At 41.1% G+C, this 20,090-nt stretch overlaps 1 protein-coding gene across 1 annotated transcript in view; it reads left to right on the top strand.

Moving 5' to 3' along the window:
- The window catches only part of aox6 (aldehyde oxidase 6), a gene marked incomplete at both ends in the record, with an annotated part of 210,658 nt that overhangs the window by 19,607 nt on the left and 170,961 nt on the right, over positions 1 to 20,090 (top strand). The window contains 4 exons of the mRNA XM_084324231.1: positions 7,756 to 7,882; positions 11,069 to 11,130; positions 13,027 to 13,170; positions 14,901 to 14,981. Of these exons, the coding sequence (XP_084180357.1) occupies positions 7,756 to 7,882; positions 11,069 to 11,130; positions 13,027 to 13,170; positions 14,901 to 14,981 (414 nt within the window). The remainder of the gene's footprint in view (positions 1 to 7,755; positions 7,883 to 11,068; positions 11,131 to 13,026; positions 13,171 to 14,900; positions 14,982 to 20,090) is intronic.

Below are 20,090 nucleotides of genomic sequence, written 5' to 3'. Positions count from 1 at the left end.
TCCTTGACGAAGACGGACAGGAGCACTTGGATTGGTCCCCTGGCGCGGCTCACGTTGACGCCTGTCTGCTCCCGGCTGCCCTTAGGGGGGAAGGACGACGGGATGGGTTAATCGCAGAGACGAATCGCATCGGCGATCCTAAAGAGACAATGCATGCGTGTGTGTTCCGGTGTGTGTGCTAAACTAACCGCTGTGTGTACCGCTAAAAAACATTGAGTGCCGTTGCATGCCGAATAAAGACCTCTGCAACAGGTCCTGCATTATTATTATTATTATTATACATCAGATTTATATAGCGCTTTACCGAATGCTCAGATACTTAACATTTTGGTTGCCGAAAACGTAGAACTATGTTTCTGTCGCCCGATGGTTGAGTGCCGGAAACGTAGATCTTCGTTTTTCTCATGGTATTTATTTTATACCGTGCCGGTCTAAACAACATTGCATGCGTGCACGAGGAAGGATAATAATTATGATCTAGCGTTGATTTCAGGAAGATCCGATAATCAGCGTTTATTGAATTACAAAAAATGCAGTTTTCGCGTCTTTTCCCTAGAATGACTCAGAAGCACCCAAACTATATTCATATTCAAAACGGTATAAAGCGGAAATGTACGGATGAAAAAAGAATCTGTTTTTTGCACGTTGACCAGAAGCAAGTCACTGAGACTCAACAGCGTTATTAGACCCATAGCTATACTATAAAATATAGGTTTAGCTCTACAAACTACAACTACGTTTACATGGGGTTAATGGACGGCAAGGAAGGGGTCACTTCCCGGAAGGGGCGTGGCACTCAATGTGTTAAAGACACAAAACAAACAATACAATACAGTTTTAGTAGAGAAAAAAAATAATAATATAAAAAGGTGAGAGAGGAAGGAGTTCATGGGTTGAAAGCAAGGGTAAAAAGGTGGGTTTTGAGGGCTTTTTTAAATGATGAGAGGGTGTCTGCATGACGGATATGGTTGGGCAGGGCGTTCCAGAGGGTGGGGGCAGCTGCAGCGAAGGCCCTGTCGCCCCCCAGGTCCGGAGCTTAGTCCTGATGGGTTGGAGGAGGTTAGCATCTGCAGACCTGAGGTGGCGTGTGGTGGAGAAGGAGGTCAGAGAGGTAGGAGGGGGCCAGGTTGTTGAGGGCTTTGAAGGTGATGAGTAGAATTTTGAACTGAATCCTGTACATGATGGGGAGCCAGTGGAGATCGTGGAGGATGGGGGTGATGTGGTCGGAGTGGCAGGTGGAGGTGAGCATGCGAGCAGCAGAGTTTTGGACGTGTTGTAGTTTGTCGAGGATTTTGGTGGATGTGCCATAAAGCAGTGGTTCTCAACTGGTCTAGCCTCGGGACCCAACATTTTCCTTAGTCATTAAGTCGCGACCCAACATTTTGAACCACTATGATTTATGTAAAAAAAAATTGCAGTAATACGCAATCTTTCAAAACATGAAATAAACACAAAAAAGTGCAACAAAAGTGCAACTATTGCTAAAAACCCAATGAAATAAAAGAATAATAAATAATATATGCTTCTTAGCAGATTTCTTAGCTTAACATAACAGACCTAAATTTGGGGGAACTAATGGGATAACTGAGGTTGCAACAAAAGTGCAACTAGGGCTAAAACCAAATGAAATAAAATAATAATAAATAATATGCTTCTTAGCAGATTTCTTAGCTTAACATAACAGACCTACGTTTGGGGGAACTAATGGGATAACTGGGGTTGCAACAAAAGTGCAACTAAGGGCTAAAAACACAATGAAATAAAATAATAATAAATAATATATCCTTCTTAGCAGACTTCTTAGCTTAACATGCAGGGAACTAATGGGATAACTATGATGTTTGCTCCTGACAAGAGTCTCAAAGTCTGGGGTGATGGTAGACAAAGCAACTCTGAGGTCATGCTCAATGTCCAATCTGTTCCTCCGCTTTGTCTTCAGCTGGACCAGAGCTGAGAAGCCACTTTCACAAAGATAGGTAGTGAGAAAAAAAAAAGTAAAAAAAAAAAAAAAAAAAAAAATTTTTTTTTTTTTTTTTTTTTACACACACTTCCGCGACCCACTCAAAATGGCCCCGCGACCCACTTTTGGGTCGCGACCCACCAGTTGAGAAACACTGCTAAAGGATGCTGTTGCAATAGTCCAGTCGGGATGTGATGAATGCATGGGTCAGTGTTTCGGCAGCAGAGGAGGATAGTGAGGGGCGTAGACGGGCAATGTTCCTGAGGTGGAAGAAGGCGGTTTTAGTGATCTGGTTGATATGCAGGAGGAAGGAGAGGGTGGGGACGAGAATGATACCCAGGTTGCGGACGTGGGTGGAGGGGGTGACAATGGAGCCGTCGATGTTGACTGAATAATCCTGGGTGGGCGGGTCAGGGAATTTGGGTCAATAATTAGTTCAGATTTTTCACAGTTGAGTTTCAGAAAGTTTTTTTTAGCCTGTGTTAGCCTGTGTTATTTCTGACAAAGTTGTCGCAATAGTAGCCAAATTCACAATAAGAGAAGTGAGGTGGAAATTGTATGCCCCCTCTATGAAACAGCAGCAGGCTGTTGTGTGAATCTACTTTTGTTCTGTATTCTTCCCCCAGTGACTGAGGTTTATAGGGCCACTTCCCCCAACACACCAACACACCTCCCCGGCAGCGCTGTATCCAGACAGACAGTTTCAGCTATATGATGCGAAAAGCAACATTTTTCAATTCAAATGAATTTTGGTATACGAGTGAATCAATGAATATACATTATACATTATATGTTTAAGCAGCAAAATCCTGTATTAGCTACTACAAAGACCAACAGATAAATGCAATTTTTAACAAAGTGCAGCAATTTTAGGAATAATATATATATATAGCGCAAAGGACCTTTTGTAAACTCAAGCACTTTCGAGGTAAAAGTAAAACGCAGTACTTTCAAGTACATTCCGGAACAGTTGACCATTGAAGAAAAATACTCTTGATTGATCTCAATTTCTCTTATTATTATTTTTTTTATGAACAAACCAGACTAAGAAAAAAGTAATTTGCGATTTATTATACTTTATACTTATAGCACATGCATGAGTCTGGTCTCCTTTGAAAGGTAACATTCTTACACAATAAAGAAAAATCATCATGCGATTAAATGCTTCAATTCTTTTAACTTTTAATTCTTTCTGTAGTTAATTAATCGAAATTAATGCGATAAAGTCCCAGCCCTAATTATAAGATGAGATATTCCTTTATTGATCCCATTGGGGACATTCAGGATTATTATGCATTTTGTAATGCATCTACCTTGCCTATATTACATTTACATTACATTTACCTACAAACGGAGAGGAAGAATTCCATTGTACTTGTTGCATATTGCAAATAATACTATCTGAATTTAGTCATTTAGCTGACTCTTTTATCCAAAGCGACCTACAAATTCTGTACAACAAGTCAGAGGGAAGGGTACAACTCTGGCAGCTAAGGGTAAGTAACATTGTTCGTCAAACAGTGTCAAACTTGAGTGCTAGTCTTGAGTCCATAGTAGTATAGACAATTATACATATTAGCATAGCAGGTAGTAATATAGGCATGGTAGATTCCTGCATACTAGTAAAATACGAAGGTGCATACTGGTAAAGACTAATGTTAATGCCTATATTACTACCTACCATTCTAATATGTCTATACTATTATGCCTATATTACTACCTACTATGTTAATGGATATACTATGCCTATATTACCACTTACTATGCTAATATGTCTATAATAATATGTCTATATTACTACCTACTATGTTAATGTCTATACTACTATGTCTATATTACTACATACTATGCTAATATGTCTATACTACTATGCTTATATTACCACCTACTATGCTAATATGTCTATACTACCATGTCTATATTACTACATACTATGCTAATATGTCTATACTACTATGTCTATATTACTACCTACTATGTTAATATGTTTATACTACTATGCCTATATTACTACCTACTACACTAATATGTTTATACTACTATGCTTAATTACTACCTACTATACTAATATGTTATACTACTATGCCTATATTACAACCTACTATGCTAATATGTTTATACTACTATGCTTAATTACTACCTACTATACTAATATGTTATACTACTATGCCTATATTACAACCTACTATGCTAATATGTCTATACTATGTCTATATTACTACATACTATGCTAATATGTTTATACTACTATGTCTATATTACTACATACTATACTAATATGTCTATACTACTATGCTCAATTACTACCTACTATACTAATATGTCTATATTACTACCTACTATACTAATATGCCTATATTACAATCTACTATGCTAATATGTTTATACTACTATGCCTATATTACTACCTACTATGCTAATATGTCTATACTACTATGCTTAATTACTACCTACTATACTAATATGTCTATACTACTATGCTTAATTACTACCTACTATACTAATATGCCTATATTACTACCTACTATGCTAATATGTCTATACTACTATGCCTATATTACTACATACTATGCTAATATGTTTATACTACTATGCTTAATTACTACCTACTATACTAATATGTCTATACTACTATGCTTAATTACTACCTACTATACTAATATGTCTATACTACTATGCCTATATTACAATCTACTATGCTAATATGTTTATACTACTATGCCTATATTACTACATACTATGCTAATATGTTTATACTACTATGCTTAATTACTACCTACTATACTAATATGTTTATACTACTATGCATATATTACTACCAGATACTACTATGCTAATATTACTAGTACCTACTATGCTAATATGTTATACTACTATGCATTACTACCTACTATGCTATTATGTCTATACTACTATGCTTAATTACTACCTACTATACTACTATGCCTATATTACAACCTACTATGTTAATGTCTACTACTATGCCTATATTACAACCTACTATGTTAATATGTTTATACTACTATGTCTATATTACTACCTACTATGCTAATATGTTATACTACTATGTCTATATTACTACCTACTATGCTAATATGTTATACTACTATGTCTATATTACTACCTACTATGCTAATATGTCTATACTACTATGCATTACTACCTACTATGCTATTATGTCTATACTACTATGCTTAATTACTACATACTATGCTAATATGTTATACTACTATGTTTAATTACAACCTACTATGTTAATATGTTTATACTACTATGTCTATATTACTACCTACTATGCTAATATGTTATACTACTATGTCTATATTACTACCTACTATGCTAATATGTTATACTACTATGCCTATATTACAACCTACTATGTTAATATGTTTATACTACTATGTCTATATTACTACCTACTATGCTAACTAAACTACTATGCAGTGGTAGCACTCAAGTTTGTCAAGTACAGAACCTTCCTGCTGACTTGTTGTACAGAACCTTCCTGCTGACTTGTTGTACAGAACCTTCCTGCTGACTTGTTGTACAGAACCTTCCTGCTGACTTGTTGTACACACTTGTAAGTCGCTTTGGATAAAAGTGTCAACTAAATGTAAATGTGTCGGCCCAGTACACTGGAGCTTGACAGGCTTTCTTTTGTGGAGCTCAAAGTGCCAAAAGAATTCCTGTACATTTGAAAAATTCAACAACAACGTCTCTTTCTTAGAAATCATGGCACGGTTACTCAAGGTAAGCCGCAGACTTCGTTGTGAACTGTTTCAATGGGACGGCTGCCATAATAGTTCTTAATGAAACTGTACACAATGAGGTCTGCGGATTATCTTGTGTAACCGTGTCGAGGCTTCTGGAAAGAGCCGTAGCTGTTGAGCTTTTTCAAATGATTTTCTGTCCTTATTTTAATACTTTCTGCCACTGTGCTTCATTGTTGAAATCTTTGTTCAATTATTTTTCTTCTCAGGCCTATGACGGGGTGGGTTGGGGGGGGGGGGTTACTATTATTAGTATTATTATTATTATTATTAGTATTATTATTATTATTATTATTATTATTATTATTATTATTATTATTATTATTATTATTATTATTATTATTATTATTATTATTATTATTATTATTATTATTATTATTATTATTATTATTATTATTATTATTATTATTATTATTATTATTATTATTATTATTATTATTATTATTATTATTATTAAAAAAAATTGTCAACAGTGGTTGGTGCAGGGGTTAGGGGGTAGGATTTTTTATTTTAAATGAGGCAAGGGGCAGGCCAATGCGTGTAATTGGCAAATAATTTAAATTTATGTTTTATGTGCATTGTATGTCTGTACCTGTGCCTTTTTCTTCCAATTTTTTTTTATAAAAATATATATAAAAAAAAAAAGATAAAATTGTTGAAATTTCTATTCTTTATCAAATCTTTTTTATTTTCCTTTTTTCAAAACAAACAAGACAATACTTCAATAATATTAACTACAATAACGATAATAAAAATAATAATAAATACAGAGTAAAAATAAAAACAATACAAACGCCACAAAAGACATTAGACATTTCCTCCCCCACTCCCAGCCCAGGACCACCGGACCCCCCAGGACCAACACCCCAACCCCGCTCTGCTGCGACCCACAGCTCAATGCTGGCCTGTCCCACCCCAATTACACGTGCAGTAGAGATTTCCATATAAATAACATCCAGCCGAGACCAATTAGTCATTGTGAGTTTCCACCTCATGGCTATCAGCTTCTTGGCTGCAGTGACACCCGCCAGCATGATTCTTTTTTGTTGTATGGATGCTGGTGGTAATGATATCATTGTTGAAATGTCTATGTTTATTTCCAGTTTTCAGAGCTTGTCTTATGCGCAACAGTGACTCTGGTAATCGGAAGGTTCCCAGTTTGATTTTGGCTCCTCCCCAGCAGCGAGTTGATGTGTCCTTGAGCAAGACACATAACCCCCAATTTCTCCCAATGAGCAGGTTGGCACCTTGTATGGTTGCCTCCGCCGTCGGTGTAGGAACGTGTGAGTGAATGGGTGAATGTTAGGCATACGTTGTAAAGCGTATCGATTCTGATATTAAATAAAAAATATATACAGCCATCACTGTATCGATATAATATCGGCACGCAAAATATCGCAATATATTGCTGTATAGACTTTTCCCCCACCCCTATTTGACACAACACTGACTTCCACGAGCATCGCTAACAAACGCTAATAAACCTTTGCTTCCAGTATCTCAATATTGAGTACAGGATTTTTAAACGGACTGAAATTACTCCCAATTTGGAACAAATCCGATAGTCTTCGTTAAAACTATGACTTGACTTTAATAGTTTTGAATCGATTGCCATCTTTTAACATGAGGTCACTTCCTGCTGCACAGGAGCGTATAACTTTTAACTTGAGGTCACGTCCTGCTTCACAGGAGCGTATAGCTTTAAACATGAGGTCACTTCCTGCTTCACAGGAGCGTATAGCTTTAAACATGAGGTCACTTCCTGCTTCACAGGAGCGTATAGCTTTTAACATGAGGTCACTTCCTGCTTCACAGGAGCGTATAGCTTTGAACACGAGGTCACTTCCTGCTTCACAGGAGCGTATAGCTTTTAACATGAGGTCACTTCCTGCTTCACAGGAGCGTATAGCTTTAAACATGAGGTCACTTCCTGCTTCACAGGAGCGTATAGCTTTTAACATGAGGTCACTTCCTGCTTCACAGGAGCGTATAGCTTTTAACATGAGGTCACTTCCTGCTTCACAGGAGCGTATAGCCAAGGCCCACGGCTCCCAGTGTGGGTTCTGCACCCCGGGGATGGTGATGTCCATGTACACCCTGCTGAGGAACAAGCCCCACCCCACCCTGGACCACATCACAGATGCACTCGGAGGTACTGTGGCACACACATATACACATTCACATACACATACACATACACACACATGTACACATGCTAGGGTTACTACTCCTAAAGGGGCACGCCAACATTGGCGAAAATTATTGACCACTGTTGTAGCCAAGGAGTGTCTGCTCCGAAAGCAATCCCAGACGGGCGCTGACAGTGGGGGAAGGTGACACAAGAAGACGTAGAAGGCCAGTCCCTCACTCTCCACCTTCAAATCCAGACTCAAAACCTACCTGTTCTCCCAAGCATTCAACCTTGCTTACCCATAACCACCCTCCTCCAACTCACCACCATTTTCCCCTGCCCTACGTTCTCTCCTCTCCTGCCCCCCCCCCACCCCCTTGGTTTTCCCTTACTCTCTTCCCGACTGTCTCCCCTACTCACTTCCGTATTTGTTATCCGTTACTCGTGGTTTTATGTTCCTGTGTATTCTTATTGTTCTCCGTTTCCCTGTGGTTCTATGTTTCTTTGTTTTCTTTGCTTCTTTTTTGCCTATTGTCAGCGACTTTGGGTCTTTGAAAAGCGCTATACAAAATAAATGAATTATTATTGTTTTGACTAGAGCATTGAAATGAATGGCAGCGAATGGCCATTTCATTAGCACTAAAAGTGATTTTCCTTTTTTGCATTAGTACAGGTAACTTCAAAATGTTATCTTTCAAAAGAGACCAGGTGCATGCATGTGCTATAAGTATAAAGTAGAAACGTTTCAAGTTTCTTTATTAGTTGTAGTAGTTTATTGTAGTTGTAGTAGTTTATTAGTGAAATACAGGATACTTTTGTATGAAATGCTTCTTTCTGTTTTGCTCCTGAGAGTGTGCTAGGTAAAAATAGATAATTATAAAAAGTATAATAAGTATAAAATAGAAAGTCAATTACTTAAACAAAGTGTAAACAAGACAAAAAATGTCAATATACATATGTACAGTATACAATGCAGAGTAGTTACAATACAATATAAATGGGATGAGGTAAATGGGATGAGGTAGCTTGTGGTGCAATATACAATGCAGAGTGTTTACAATACAATATAAATGGGATGAGGTCAATGGGATGAGATGAGGTAGCTTGTGGTGCCACCTTGTGGTGGTAAGGTAAGGTGCAATGAGTTGCCAATAATATAATATATAAATATAAAGTGTGTTAGTGTCTAAAGTGTGTAAAGTGGGTGCTACAGTGAGTTGTTCATTTAAAATGGGTGTGTACGATGGTTTGTTACATTGTGTTAATTGTCATTGAGCATCCTGATGGCCTGGGATTGAAGCTCTTTGCAATAAAAGTATGCAGTCCTCAAGTTCAAGTAAAAAAAACGCCAAGAACGGCGAAAGGCGTTTTTGAAATCAATATTTAATTTTTTCGCCATGGCATTCATAATTCATCCACCCAACCTCCGGGACTGCAGCGGGACCCTGAATGAGATTGCAACGCCTCAATACCGCCGCCTGGTGGATGGTTGGGCGAGTTACACTCTCAAAACCGGAAGTTGTGATCGGTGCGTCGAGGAAATCCGGGACTACAGACAAACACTGGCGTGCATTTGGATCGCTTCCATAACGCAATAATCGATATGATTTCGGCGTTTATTGCGCCATACAAACCGGAAATGGATCTAGGCGATCAGCGTCAAATTATTGGGATCTTTTTCTTCCAGTCTCATCGACGAACGGTAAGAGGACAGTAATGTTATTTTCAGCCCGATTGTGCGTTTCTTTGTTTGCAAACAGTCTGATCAATATATCAACCCATACTACATAAAGCCGTTACTGATGATAAAGGAATTATAGACGACCCCCGCCCCCCCTTTCCTCCACTCATGATGAAGCATAATGTATACCGATCATATACATTTGAATTTTTTAATATAGCGTGTATAGGAAAGAAACGGCAATCGATGATCTATCATATGCGTTTGGGCCTATAACTAGCGTTTTTGGAATTACAGCAGAAAAGCTTATAAACATACTTATATTCAAGACGGTATTAACACAACAATGTATGAATGAAAAATATAACGTTCCCACATCCGGATGTTGAATGTTGAATGGGCCATAGTAATGTCAATATAGCAATACAATTTAAAAAGTTATAGCCCTGCAAAGAAGGTAAACATCTCCATAGGCTTTCAACGGTGGCAGACTGGGTACTTTGATGGGTACAATGGCTGGCAGTCAATGTGGTTAACTGGAAAACCTGGAAATGTTGTGGAAAATGATGTCCATAATATTTTGGAAATGTAATGGGAATTTGTACATATTTTTATTCCCTGGTATTCAGTGGCACCAGTTGCTTTTTGAAGGAATAACTACCCACATGACTACTAAGGTTACATAATGTCTCAAGTGATGGTTGCAGTATTGAAAGCGGCAAAGTATTCAACAAAAGAGCTTGACATTTTAACATATAGACATTGAATTTTTTTTATAGAAATTACACAGTATCACAAAGAATAGTAATGGATATTTTATTAGTAACACAGATGTGGGTAAACACACACACACACACACACACACACACACACACACACACACACACACACACACACACACACACACACACACACAGTCATGTGGACACACACACACACACAGTCATGTGGACATACACACAGTCATGTGGACACACACACACACACAGTCATGTGGACACACACACAGTCATGTGGACACACACAGTCATGTGGACACACACACACAGTCATGTGGACACACACAGTCATGTGGACACACACAGTCATGTGGACACACACACAGTCATGTGGACACACACAAACACAGTCATGTGGACACACACACAGTCATGTGGACACACACACACACACACACACACACACACACACACACACACACACACACACACACACACACACACACAGTCATGTGGACACACACAGTCATGTGGACACACACACAGTCATGTGGACACACACACACAGTCATGTGGACACACACACACACACACACACACGCACACACACACACACACACACACACACACACACACACACACACACACACACACACACACACACACACACACACACACACACACACACACACACACACACACACACAGTCATGTGGACGCACACACACACACACAGTCATGTGGATGCAGCCTGCCATGTCCACATTTACTCTCATCTGCAATGTTTGTTGTCATTTTTTTACCCAGGCAATTTGTGTCGCTGCACCGGATATCGGCCCATCATAGACGGCTACAGAACCTTCTGTGAGGTGCGGAACGCGGCTCTTCTGCCAATACAAGCTGTATCATTTAAAAAAACATCAACATTATGGGAAATGTGCTTACTGTCCTCTCCAGAGTCAGACAAGAAGATAAATATCAATGAATGGAAGTGGATACAGACCAGACATACAAAGATTGCAGCTCAAAGTGCTTCACAGCAGTAAAAAATACATACAATGACCAATGCATAGTGCAGACATAAAAAAATTATAAAAGATAGCAGCAGGGTAAGGCAAATCACAGTTTTTCACATTAGGATCTGTTTACGGTTTGATTCAGTTTTAAAATAGGCAGTAATAAAAATAATAAAATAGAATAGACTGAGTAAAAAAGTGCAATAAAATAGTTAATAAAATAGTATAGACAGTAAAATGATGCAGTACTGCTGTGCAATAAAATAGTTCAATAAAATAAAATAGCCCTAATTTTTACAATACAATAATCAGTGTTGATGTAATGAGACTAGGCAGCCTAACAGAGCAGTGCATCGCTCAAATGCTTCTAAATTACAATGGAGCAATGCATTGCTCTTAACACTGAGTTTCTTTACAAAGTTCAGTTATAATTTGCTTTATAGAACAACAGAGCAGTGCATCGCTCTTAACGCAGGCGACATGCCAGAAGGCAAGGTGAACACTTACCACACCTAACGCAAGTTCTACAGCCTACTATCTTATATGAAAAATGTAGCCACAGATAATTATTTATTTTATTTTTGCCTTTTTTTTTAACTTTTTCTCCCATCCCCCAAATTTCCCATTATGCCAATTCTGGTTGTTGCGCTGCCCTACTGTCAGTGGGGAGGGTGTGTAGACTACCACATGCTGCCCTACTGTCAGTCTGGGGAGGGTGTAGACTACCACATGCTGCCCTACTGTCGGTCTGGGGAGGGTGTAGACTACCACATGCTGCCCTACTGTCAGTCTGGGGAGGGTGTAGACTACCACATGCTGCCCTACTGTCAGTCTGGGGAGGGTGTGTAGACTACCACATGCTGTCCTACTGTCAGTCTGGGGAGGGTGTAGACTACCACATGCTGCCCTACTGTCGGTCTGGGGAGGGTATAGACTACCACATGCTGCCCTACTGTTGGTCTGGGGAGGGTATAGACTACCACATGCTGCCCTACTGTCAGTCTGGGGAGGGTGTAGACTACCACATGCTGCCCTACTGTCAGTCTGGGGAGGGTGTAGACTACCACATGCTGCCCTACTGTTGGTCTGGGGAGGGTGTAGACTACCACATGCTGCCCTACTGTCAGTCTGGGGAGGGTGTAGACTACCACATGCTGCCCTACTGTTGGTCTGGGGAGGGTGTAGACTACCACATGCTGCCCTACTGTCTGGGGAGGGTGTAGACTACCACATGCTGCCCTACTGTCGGTCTGGGGAGGGTGTAGACTACCACATGCTGCTCTACTGTCTGGGGAGGGTGTAGACTACCACATGCTGCCCTACTGTTGGTCTGGGGAGGGTGTAGACTATTACATGCTGCCCTACTGTCGGTCTGGGGAGGGTGTAGACTACCACATGCTGCCCTACTGTTGGTTTGGGGAGGGTGTAGACCGTGTAGACTACCACATGCTGCCCTACTGTTGGTCTGGGGAGGGTCTAGACTACCACATGCTGCCCTACTGTCGGGCTGGGGAGGGTGTAGACTACCACATGCTGCCCTACTGTCAGTCTGGGGATGGTGTAGACTACCACATGCTGCCCTACTATCAGTCTGGGGAGGGTGTAGACTACCACATGTCTCTTCTGTCCTTTACGATTGCAAATTAAGAATTCCTGTGGAATTCCCCAGGCCCTCTTTTCTCAATCCTCCAATCACAACTGTTGCTACCCTCAGATTAAAATAACATATTGCTTGATGTGTCCTTACAGGAAACCAACTGTTGCCAGGTCAATGGTAATGACTGTTGCCAGGTCAATGGTAATGATGACTGTTGCCAGGTCAATGGTAATGATGACTGCTGCCAGGTCAATGGTAATGATGACTGTTGCCTGAATGGCAATGGAACTGAACATGTGAGTGCCCCTCCTTTTCTGTATTTGCGTAGCTTTCATGCTGTATTGCCCCCAATAGGAGTGGAAAGTAATGACGTATTTTTACTCGAGCACTATACTTAAAGAGTAGATTTTGATTGTTGTTGAGGTAGGCCTACTTGTACTTTACTGGAGCATTTTCATTTTACAGAAGTATAATAGGTAAAATGCCCCTTTTTAAAGCCCCAATCTCTGATTTATGGGGAAACAGCGCCCTCTATAAATATCCCACCCCAGCTTTTGTTTGTTATTGAGGGCTGGAGTAGCTGCTGGAGTTTTCTTCTTGACAGTGAAAGAAAATGCTAGCAAGGTGAATAGACACACCCATCTGTGATTATAGCAACATAAAATGTTTGAGATTACAGAGTATATTGGGGTATCTTTTGGGTATTAAAAAGTATAAAATTCATAATTCTCAATTTAAGGTCTTAAAATGTATTAAAGGGGACATGCATTGCTATTCCTTGCACTATTTGGGCAACTTTACACAATTCCTGTGAGTCTATGGAAGACATCTGTAAGGTTTTTTTCAAAAAAATTCATTGTTTTATATTTCTAATGAAGTACTCAAAAGCATAATTTTTCAGCCTCAGGATTTCAGGCTGTTATTGGATGGGCTCCGCCCATAAGCACTTTCAGTGACAGTCACCCACACAGCGAGAGATACATACGAGAGAGAGCGAGAGAGAGAATGAGCAAGCGAGAGAGAGAGAGGGAGAGAGAGAGAGAGGAGAGATGCGTCCCCGACACACACACAGTCAAGTTTGTGTGTAAATGCTCCGAGGGAGAGAGAGAGAGGAGAGATGCGTCCCCGACACACACACAGTCAAGTTTGTGTGTAAATGCTCCGACGAGGGAGAGAGATGGCGCACACACATTTTTACACACACTTCTGCACGGTCCCGCCGGTCCCTCTCTCTCTCTCCCTCTCTATCTCTCTCTCTCCCTCTCTCTCGCTCGCTCGTTCTCTGCCTCTCTGTCAAAACCCGTTTGAGGAAGTGTCGGGTTACACTGCGCTACAACCATAGAGGGGGCGTTACTTCAAATCAGTACCTTATTCACGTCAGCAATACCGTCAAATCAGAACAGCTTAGTTGAGTGAGGGAAGATCTCGTGAACTCGAGACTAGACTGATGAGTCAATATGATAATTAACGACACAGACCACATTGATATAATCCCCTATTGCTAGGAAATAATGCTAAACACTGGAAAAGGCCATTTATAATGCATGGGACCTTTAAAGTCACATTTGCAGAGGTATTAAATTTTTTGGGGGGCAAGCACTGCTGTCGGGAGATGAAATAATATTGAATAGATGAAATGTTTTTGTATTCAAGTCATTGTTTTTTGCGGGGCTACCGGGAGTTTGGTGTCTGGCGAGAGCTTGTATGGAACACACGAGAATTTAATTTGGTGCGCAAGTGTCACTATTATTAATTGGTATACACTTTTGCTCTAAGTGGTATTAAAAAGTCTTACATTTAACTTGTTGAAACCTGCAGATACAATATGTATATTGACAATAAACTGAAAATAGCCAGTACCCTGTACAACACTGGAGCGGATTGCAGAGCCATCTGTCGTCATCTTCGAGGATAATTGAACGGTCTTACCAGGTTACTGCTGTTCTTTGAAATGACACATTGAAGAACTGTAGCGGCTGTTTTCTCAAGTTATTTTCTTTTTTTTCTTTTTATAAATGTGCTCCAGGAAGTTCTGCAGTTATTCAATAAGGATGAGTTTCTACCCTTGGACCCGACCCAAGAGCTCATCTTCCCGCCAGAGCTGATTGTAAGTTTGTTTTACCTTCTCTTTATTTTATTCTTTATTCTTTATTATTATTCTTTAATCTTTTCTTGTTTAACTGTGGATTGTGTGTTTCTTGTATAATGGTATAAATTATTATTTGTGTAAATTAGGTTGTACGCCGACCATTAAGTAAATACTTGTTTAGTTTAGGAATAAGGGGCAGGTAACTATAAGATGTATTCTTCTTCCTGCTCCTTTTGTCCATGGAATGATATTTATGATTGTGTAATGAAGAAACTCTGATTGTATGATTCCATGTGGCAAATAAAAACTCTGAACTCTGAACTCTGATTGTAAGTCACCCGACACCATGATCTGCCAAACATGATGATGTGTAATGATGATGAGTTAGAGGATAATCACTCTGAAGCACTTCAGACGGTACATAACGAAAAAAGGTTGAGAAGAAGAGAAAAGAGTGACGAGGAATAATTTCCTTGATGATATTTTATTTGGTTAGCTCATATATTATTGGCACTTGTGAAGCCAGCCAATCCGAATCACTTGGGAGTGTGAACGTGATACACATTACCCAACAAAGTTATCAACCCCTACTGTCTGTACTTACATTACCTTTTAGATAATTAGCCTAAGTTTGAAAACACTTCATCTGAAGAAAAATAAACACTTTTCTTTTTAATGCTTATTTTTTTATGAGTTTGTACCCAATTCCAGATCCCAAAATGATTTTGTGATTCTGGGTCAGGCGTTTGTTTCCTCACTGGCTCTTTCTCTGGCTGTAGATACTTTCGGACCATTCAGCGTTGCCTGGATCTCTAGTCTCGCCAAGCAAAAGTGTTCTTGAGGTCGCTAGCGTTGTCTGTAGCATTAGCCTTGTTAGATACTGTAACGAACACTGATGCCTAGACTCCCTAGCCCTTTTCTAACCGGTCAGACCCTTTTGTTGACTGGTTAGCATTGTCACCTGTCGCCATTTTGTCATCAACTGTGGGATTAGCTACGGCATTAGGAAGTATACAATCACCTGTGGACAAGGTTATGCTAGCTAGACATGAGACTTTGGCTGCTATGGCGTTGGTATGTTATTAATTATAAAATTGGCAATGCCCCTAAACTAAATAAATAATTAATCTGATTATCAGGCAACCATTTCTTTCATGTTTACAAAGAATGACACATGCAGTATGTCGTATATGCTGCATTTGTCAAATCAAAACATTCATTGTTGTCACTCAGAGTTGACAAATGGCGTATTCCTCGACCTGCTCTGTTGAAACACAGTCACACCCAAACCGATGTTGTTCCCATTGTGATTTATGGGTTTGGTATCTTTCTCTTTGACGTTTAAAGTCTAAGCCAGGGGTCCCCAATAAATTTTCTGCCCGGTCCACTTTCTAGGATTCAAATGACTTGGCGGCCCAACCCCAACCCCCTCACCCCTCCCTCATAAAAATGCAGACATAGGCTACGTGAGAAGAACATAGTTTATTTTCAACAGCTTGTCATTTCAGTTGCATGAAATGCAAGTCCAAATGTAACATTCAATAACCATTTGAGTTTTTTTGTTATATGAAGGAGCATAAAATTTGCGGAATTGTAGCCTACTGCTGGAAACACCTTAACGCAGGCCTAGACTTTCATGAAATAAAACAAATTTTATTGTCTATTCTCGGCTTCCGTAGAAAAGCGCAACACTCATTTGTTTAACACAAATACAAACAGGCGCTACGAATTTCCTAATAAAAGCAGCCGCTATTGTCATAGGAGAAACTTACATAGTATTTCAATTGTTTTACGTTTGATAGAACTTTGCCGGGCCAAATAAAAATGCCTCACGGGCCTGATGTGGCCCGCGGGCCGCCTATTGGGAACCCCTGGTCTAAGCCTTTGACATGAGGACTGACAGCACTTGAAAGCTAACGCAAGTTTCACCTGACTTTTGAGGATCATTTTCCATCTACAAGGCTTCAAGAACATTGGACCTCATTCTTGAACACACTTACGAAAAAGTTACGAAGACATTTCTTCTGAACTCCACGAAGTTCTCGGGACAATTATGGCATTCCTGAATGGTTTCTTATCTGGGATTCGTTCTTAGCTAAGAACAGGATTTAAGAATGCGGAAGTCGTAGATAGGTCAGATTGGTTTGCGCCCGTGTTCTTAAGGCCTTCATTTGTGAGAAATCATTGGTGATTGCGTTCACATTGAGCGGAGAACGATGAGTACCTAGTGGGACGCTTCGGGCGACCGAAACCTGTCCTAATGGAGCTGTGTAATACCTTGGAGCCGGACAAGACGCTCAAACCCTGTGCCACCACACGTCCAGGTACTGTCCACCTTGGGATTTTTAGCCAGAGAGAGCTAGGAGACGGGTGGGCATATCGCAGCCATCTTATCAGACGCGGCTTCCAGCGAATCATGGATGGAATCATACAACTGGCCACACAATACATTCAATTTCACAACAGATCCCAGTCAAGAGAATATTCCATGCTGGTCTTCCCAAAACCATCGGTGCAATTGACTTCATGCACATGCGCATCAAGGCACCCTTCCGCAGATGCAAGCTGTAACTGAGGGGTACAATTCCCTGACTGTATTGTTAGATATGATATTTAATACCACTACCTCATGTACTTTAACTTCTGGCCACCCAGTACAATATATAAGTATGATGAACACTTTCCCACCTGATGAAACGAATCCACACAAATGTACCAAATCGAAGGTTTAATACAGCAAAAGGTGTATACAACGATCACTTAATTACATTTATGATTTGAAATATGAAATATGCACTTTTATGGCAAATGAGTATTCGTAGGTAAATCAACATTGAATGTCCAATCTCTGGTTACGCAGGGAGTAAGTATACAACCTGGAATATTTAGGAAAACGATAGCGATGGTACTTAAATGATTATAGCTGGATACACTAAGGGGGGGGGGGGGGGGGTCCCGCTGGTTGTAAGACAGTAGGAGGGGGGGGTTAGAGAAGCCGCTGGCGGTATCCCATCTGGCCGACGGTGTCTTGGGAGAATCCAAAGTCTTGGACACGGTGCCCACAGAACCTCGGACCGCAGACGAATACAGCTGGACCCTCTGTGGACGGTAGCTGCCGGTCCACAACGGAGAGACGTGAGGCGACCTCACTGGTGTCGAGCGCCGTCTCACCTGGAGTCCTCTCCGGGGGGTAGTTCCAACACTCCGCAGTGTTGGCCTTTATCCATGGAATAATCAAAGCACACAAAGCATAATCCAAGCCGTGGAAGGCTCGCCGTCGTCCGGGTAGAGTAATCCAATATACGGGTCCAGTCGCTCTTGGCCCGGAGCTCCTCGGATGCAATCACCACTAGGGGTCTGACCAGCCTGGTTAAGCGTCCAGATAACGTCAGGAACGATGGGGGTACTGATAACTTTAGAACTCTAACCGAACGATGCACCATACATAAATAGACTATTATTAGCTTAATAGAATACGTCCAACTCGACGGTATAGTGCCAAACTATGACTATTCAACTATTAATCTACACGATATCTCAATGCCTATTCTGGGCCAAGTAGGCCTTACTACACCACACGTGCGTCGTGGGGAGGCTTTGCGTCTGTCACTCTGTTGGAGGGTAAAGAACTGGACTAAAAGAAAGTTCTACTTTACTTGCGCCATATATATATGCGCTATGAACAAATAGTACCATTCGTATTTCGCCCGACATATTCCTGCGCGGAACCGGGGCTTGCCACGACATGTTAGGCGGCACGATTGAACTTGGACCTAGGGGTATGGCAACCTGGCGCCAGGTTCTCGTCCAATGGTAGAATGAAACTATTATGGGCTGTTTAGTAGACTAAAGGGATATTCAATGCATATTGTACAAGGAATATACAGGGGATATCAAACGATATACAAATACAATTAAATATATATATATAAATAAATATACATATTCGGTTTAATCTGATCCTTCACAACAGCCGCCCCCTAATTAGTCCCACCTAATTAGCTAAGCAGAGACAGATTAACCGCACTGTCTACCACTCAAGGTCCGCTGTAAGGGTCAGTCAACTCACAAAGTCATGGGGTCATGGTCATCATCGATAGTATCTGGGAGTCGGGGCAGTTCTATGAGCCTCGCCACGGGACGTGTGTAAGTGCGCCCTTGGACGAGTACTTCAGCTGCTCGGACCTTGCCATCGGCACCGGTGATCACTTTGCTTACGCGGCCAGCCGGCCACATAGCTCTGGGTAGTGACTGGTCAATAATCATGACGACTGTTCCTTCTGTCAAATTGTCTCTCTCTTTTACCCACTTCTGGCGGGTCTGTAGAGACGGTAGGTAGTGAAGTAGGAAGCTGCTCCAAAACTTGTCAGCTAGTACTTGGCTGTACCTCCACATTCTTCGGCCGTTCGCTTCTTCAGGCCTGTACATTGTCTGGGGTAGTGCGGGGTCCAGCCGCCCCATTAGGAGTGTGTGGGGGGTGACTGGGTCGACATCTGCTACATCACTGGAGACGTATTTCTTTATGATCAGCTCTGTGACCTTGTGTCGGCTGTTCAAGACGATCGGGTACTTAATGTCATCTGGTAGATCGGGGGCTCTCCGCAGGCGACCACCCACTCTGATGAGATTATGGGCGTCACTCTCTGGTGCCAGGTGAATCAGTCTGCTGTCTGATGGGACGGGGTTTCCTCCCTGTAGACAGTCTAGCTCATCGGGGAACGAGTCTCTCTGGGCTCGTTGTAGTAGAAGAAGTTCTGCTTCTTCGTAGTCAGCTGCTGACATGTCAGTGGTGGACTGAATCTCTGGGTGGTGCCGCAGGAATGTTCTTTGCTGCGCACTCTCTAGGGTAATGCAGTCATCTATGTTGGGGTCTGTGGAGGCGACAGTGCTCAGTCCACAGAACATAGGTTTCTTGTTCTCAGCCTCCTCGTTACTTGCTTCCCTCGGGGTGGGCGTAGGCCAATCTCCTTCCGGGAGCTTGAGGAATGCTGGTCCGTCACTGTAGATGTTGCGACGGGTTAGGTCATCCAGAGACATTCCCCGGGTGATGACGTCAGCTGGGTTGTGTTTGGTGTCCACATACCGCCAGCTTGCTTCTTCTGTTAACTCTTGAATCTCGGTGACTCT

Source organism: Notolepis coatsorum, assembly GCF_963971535.1.
Source record: "Notolepis coatsorum genome assembly, chromosome: 1".
NCBI lineage: Eukaryota > Metazoa > Chordata > Actinopteri > Aulopiformes > Paralepididae > Notolepis > Notolepis coatsorum.
Note: the sequence above shows the minus strand (reverse complement) of the source record. Positions and strands in the feature narration are given on the sequence as shown.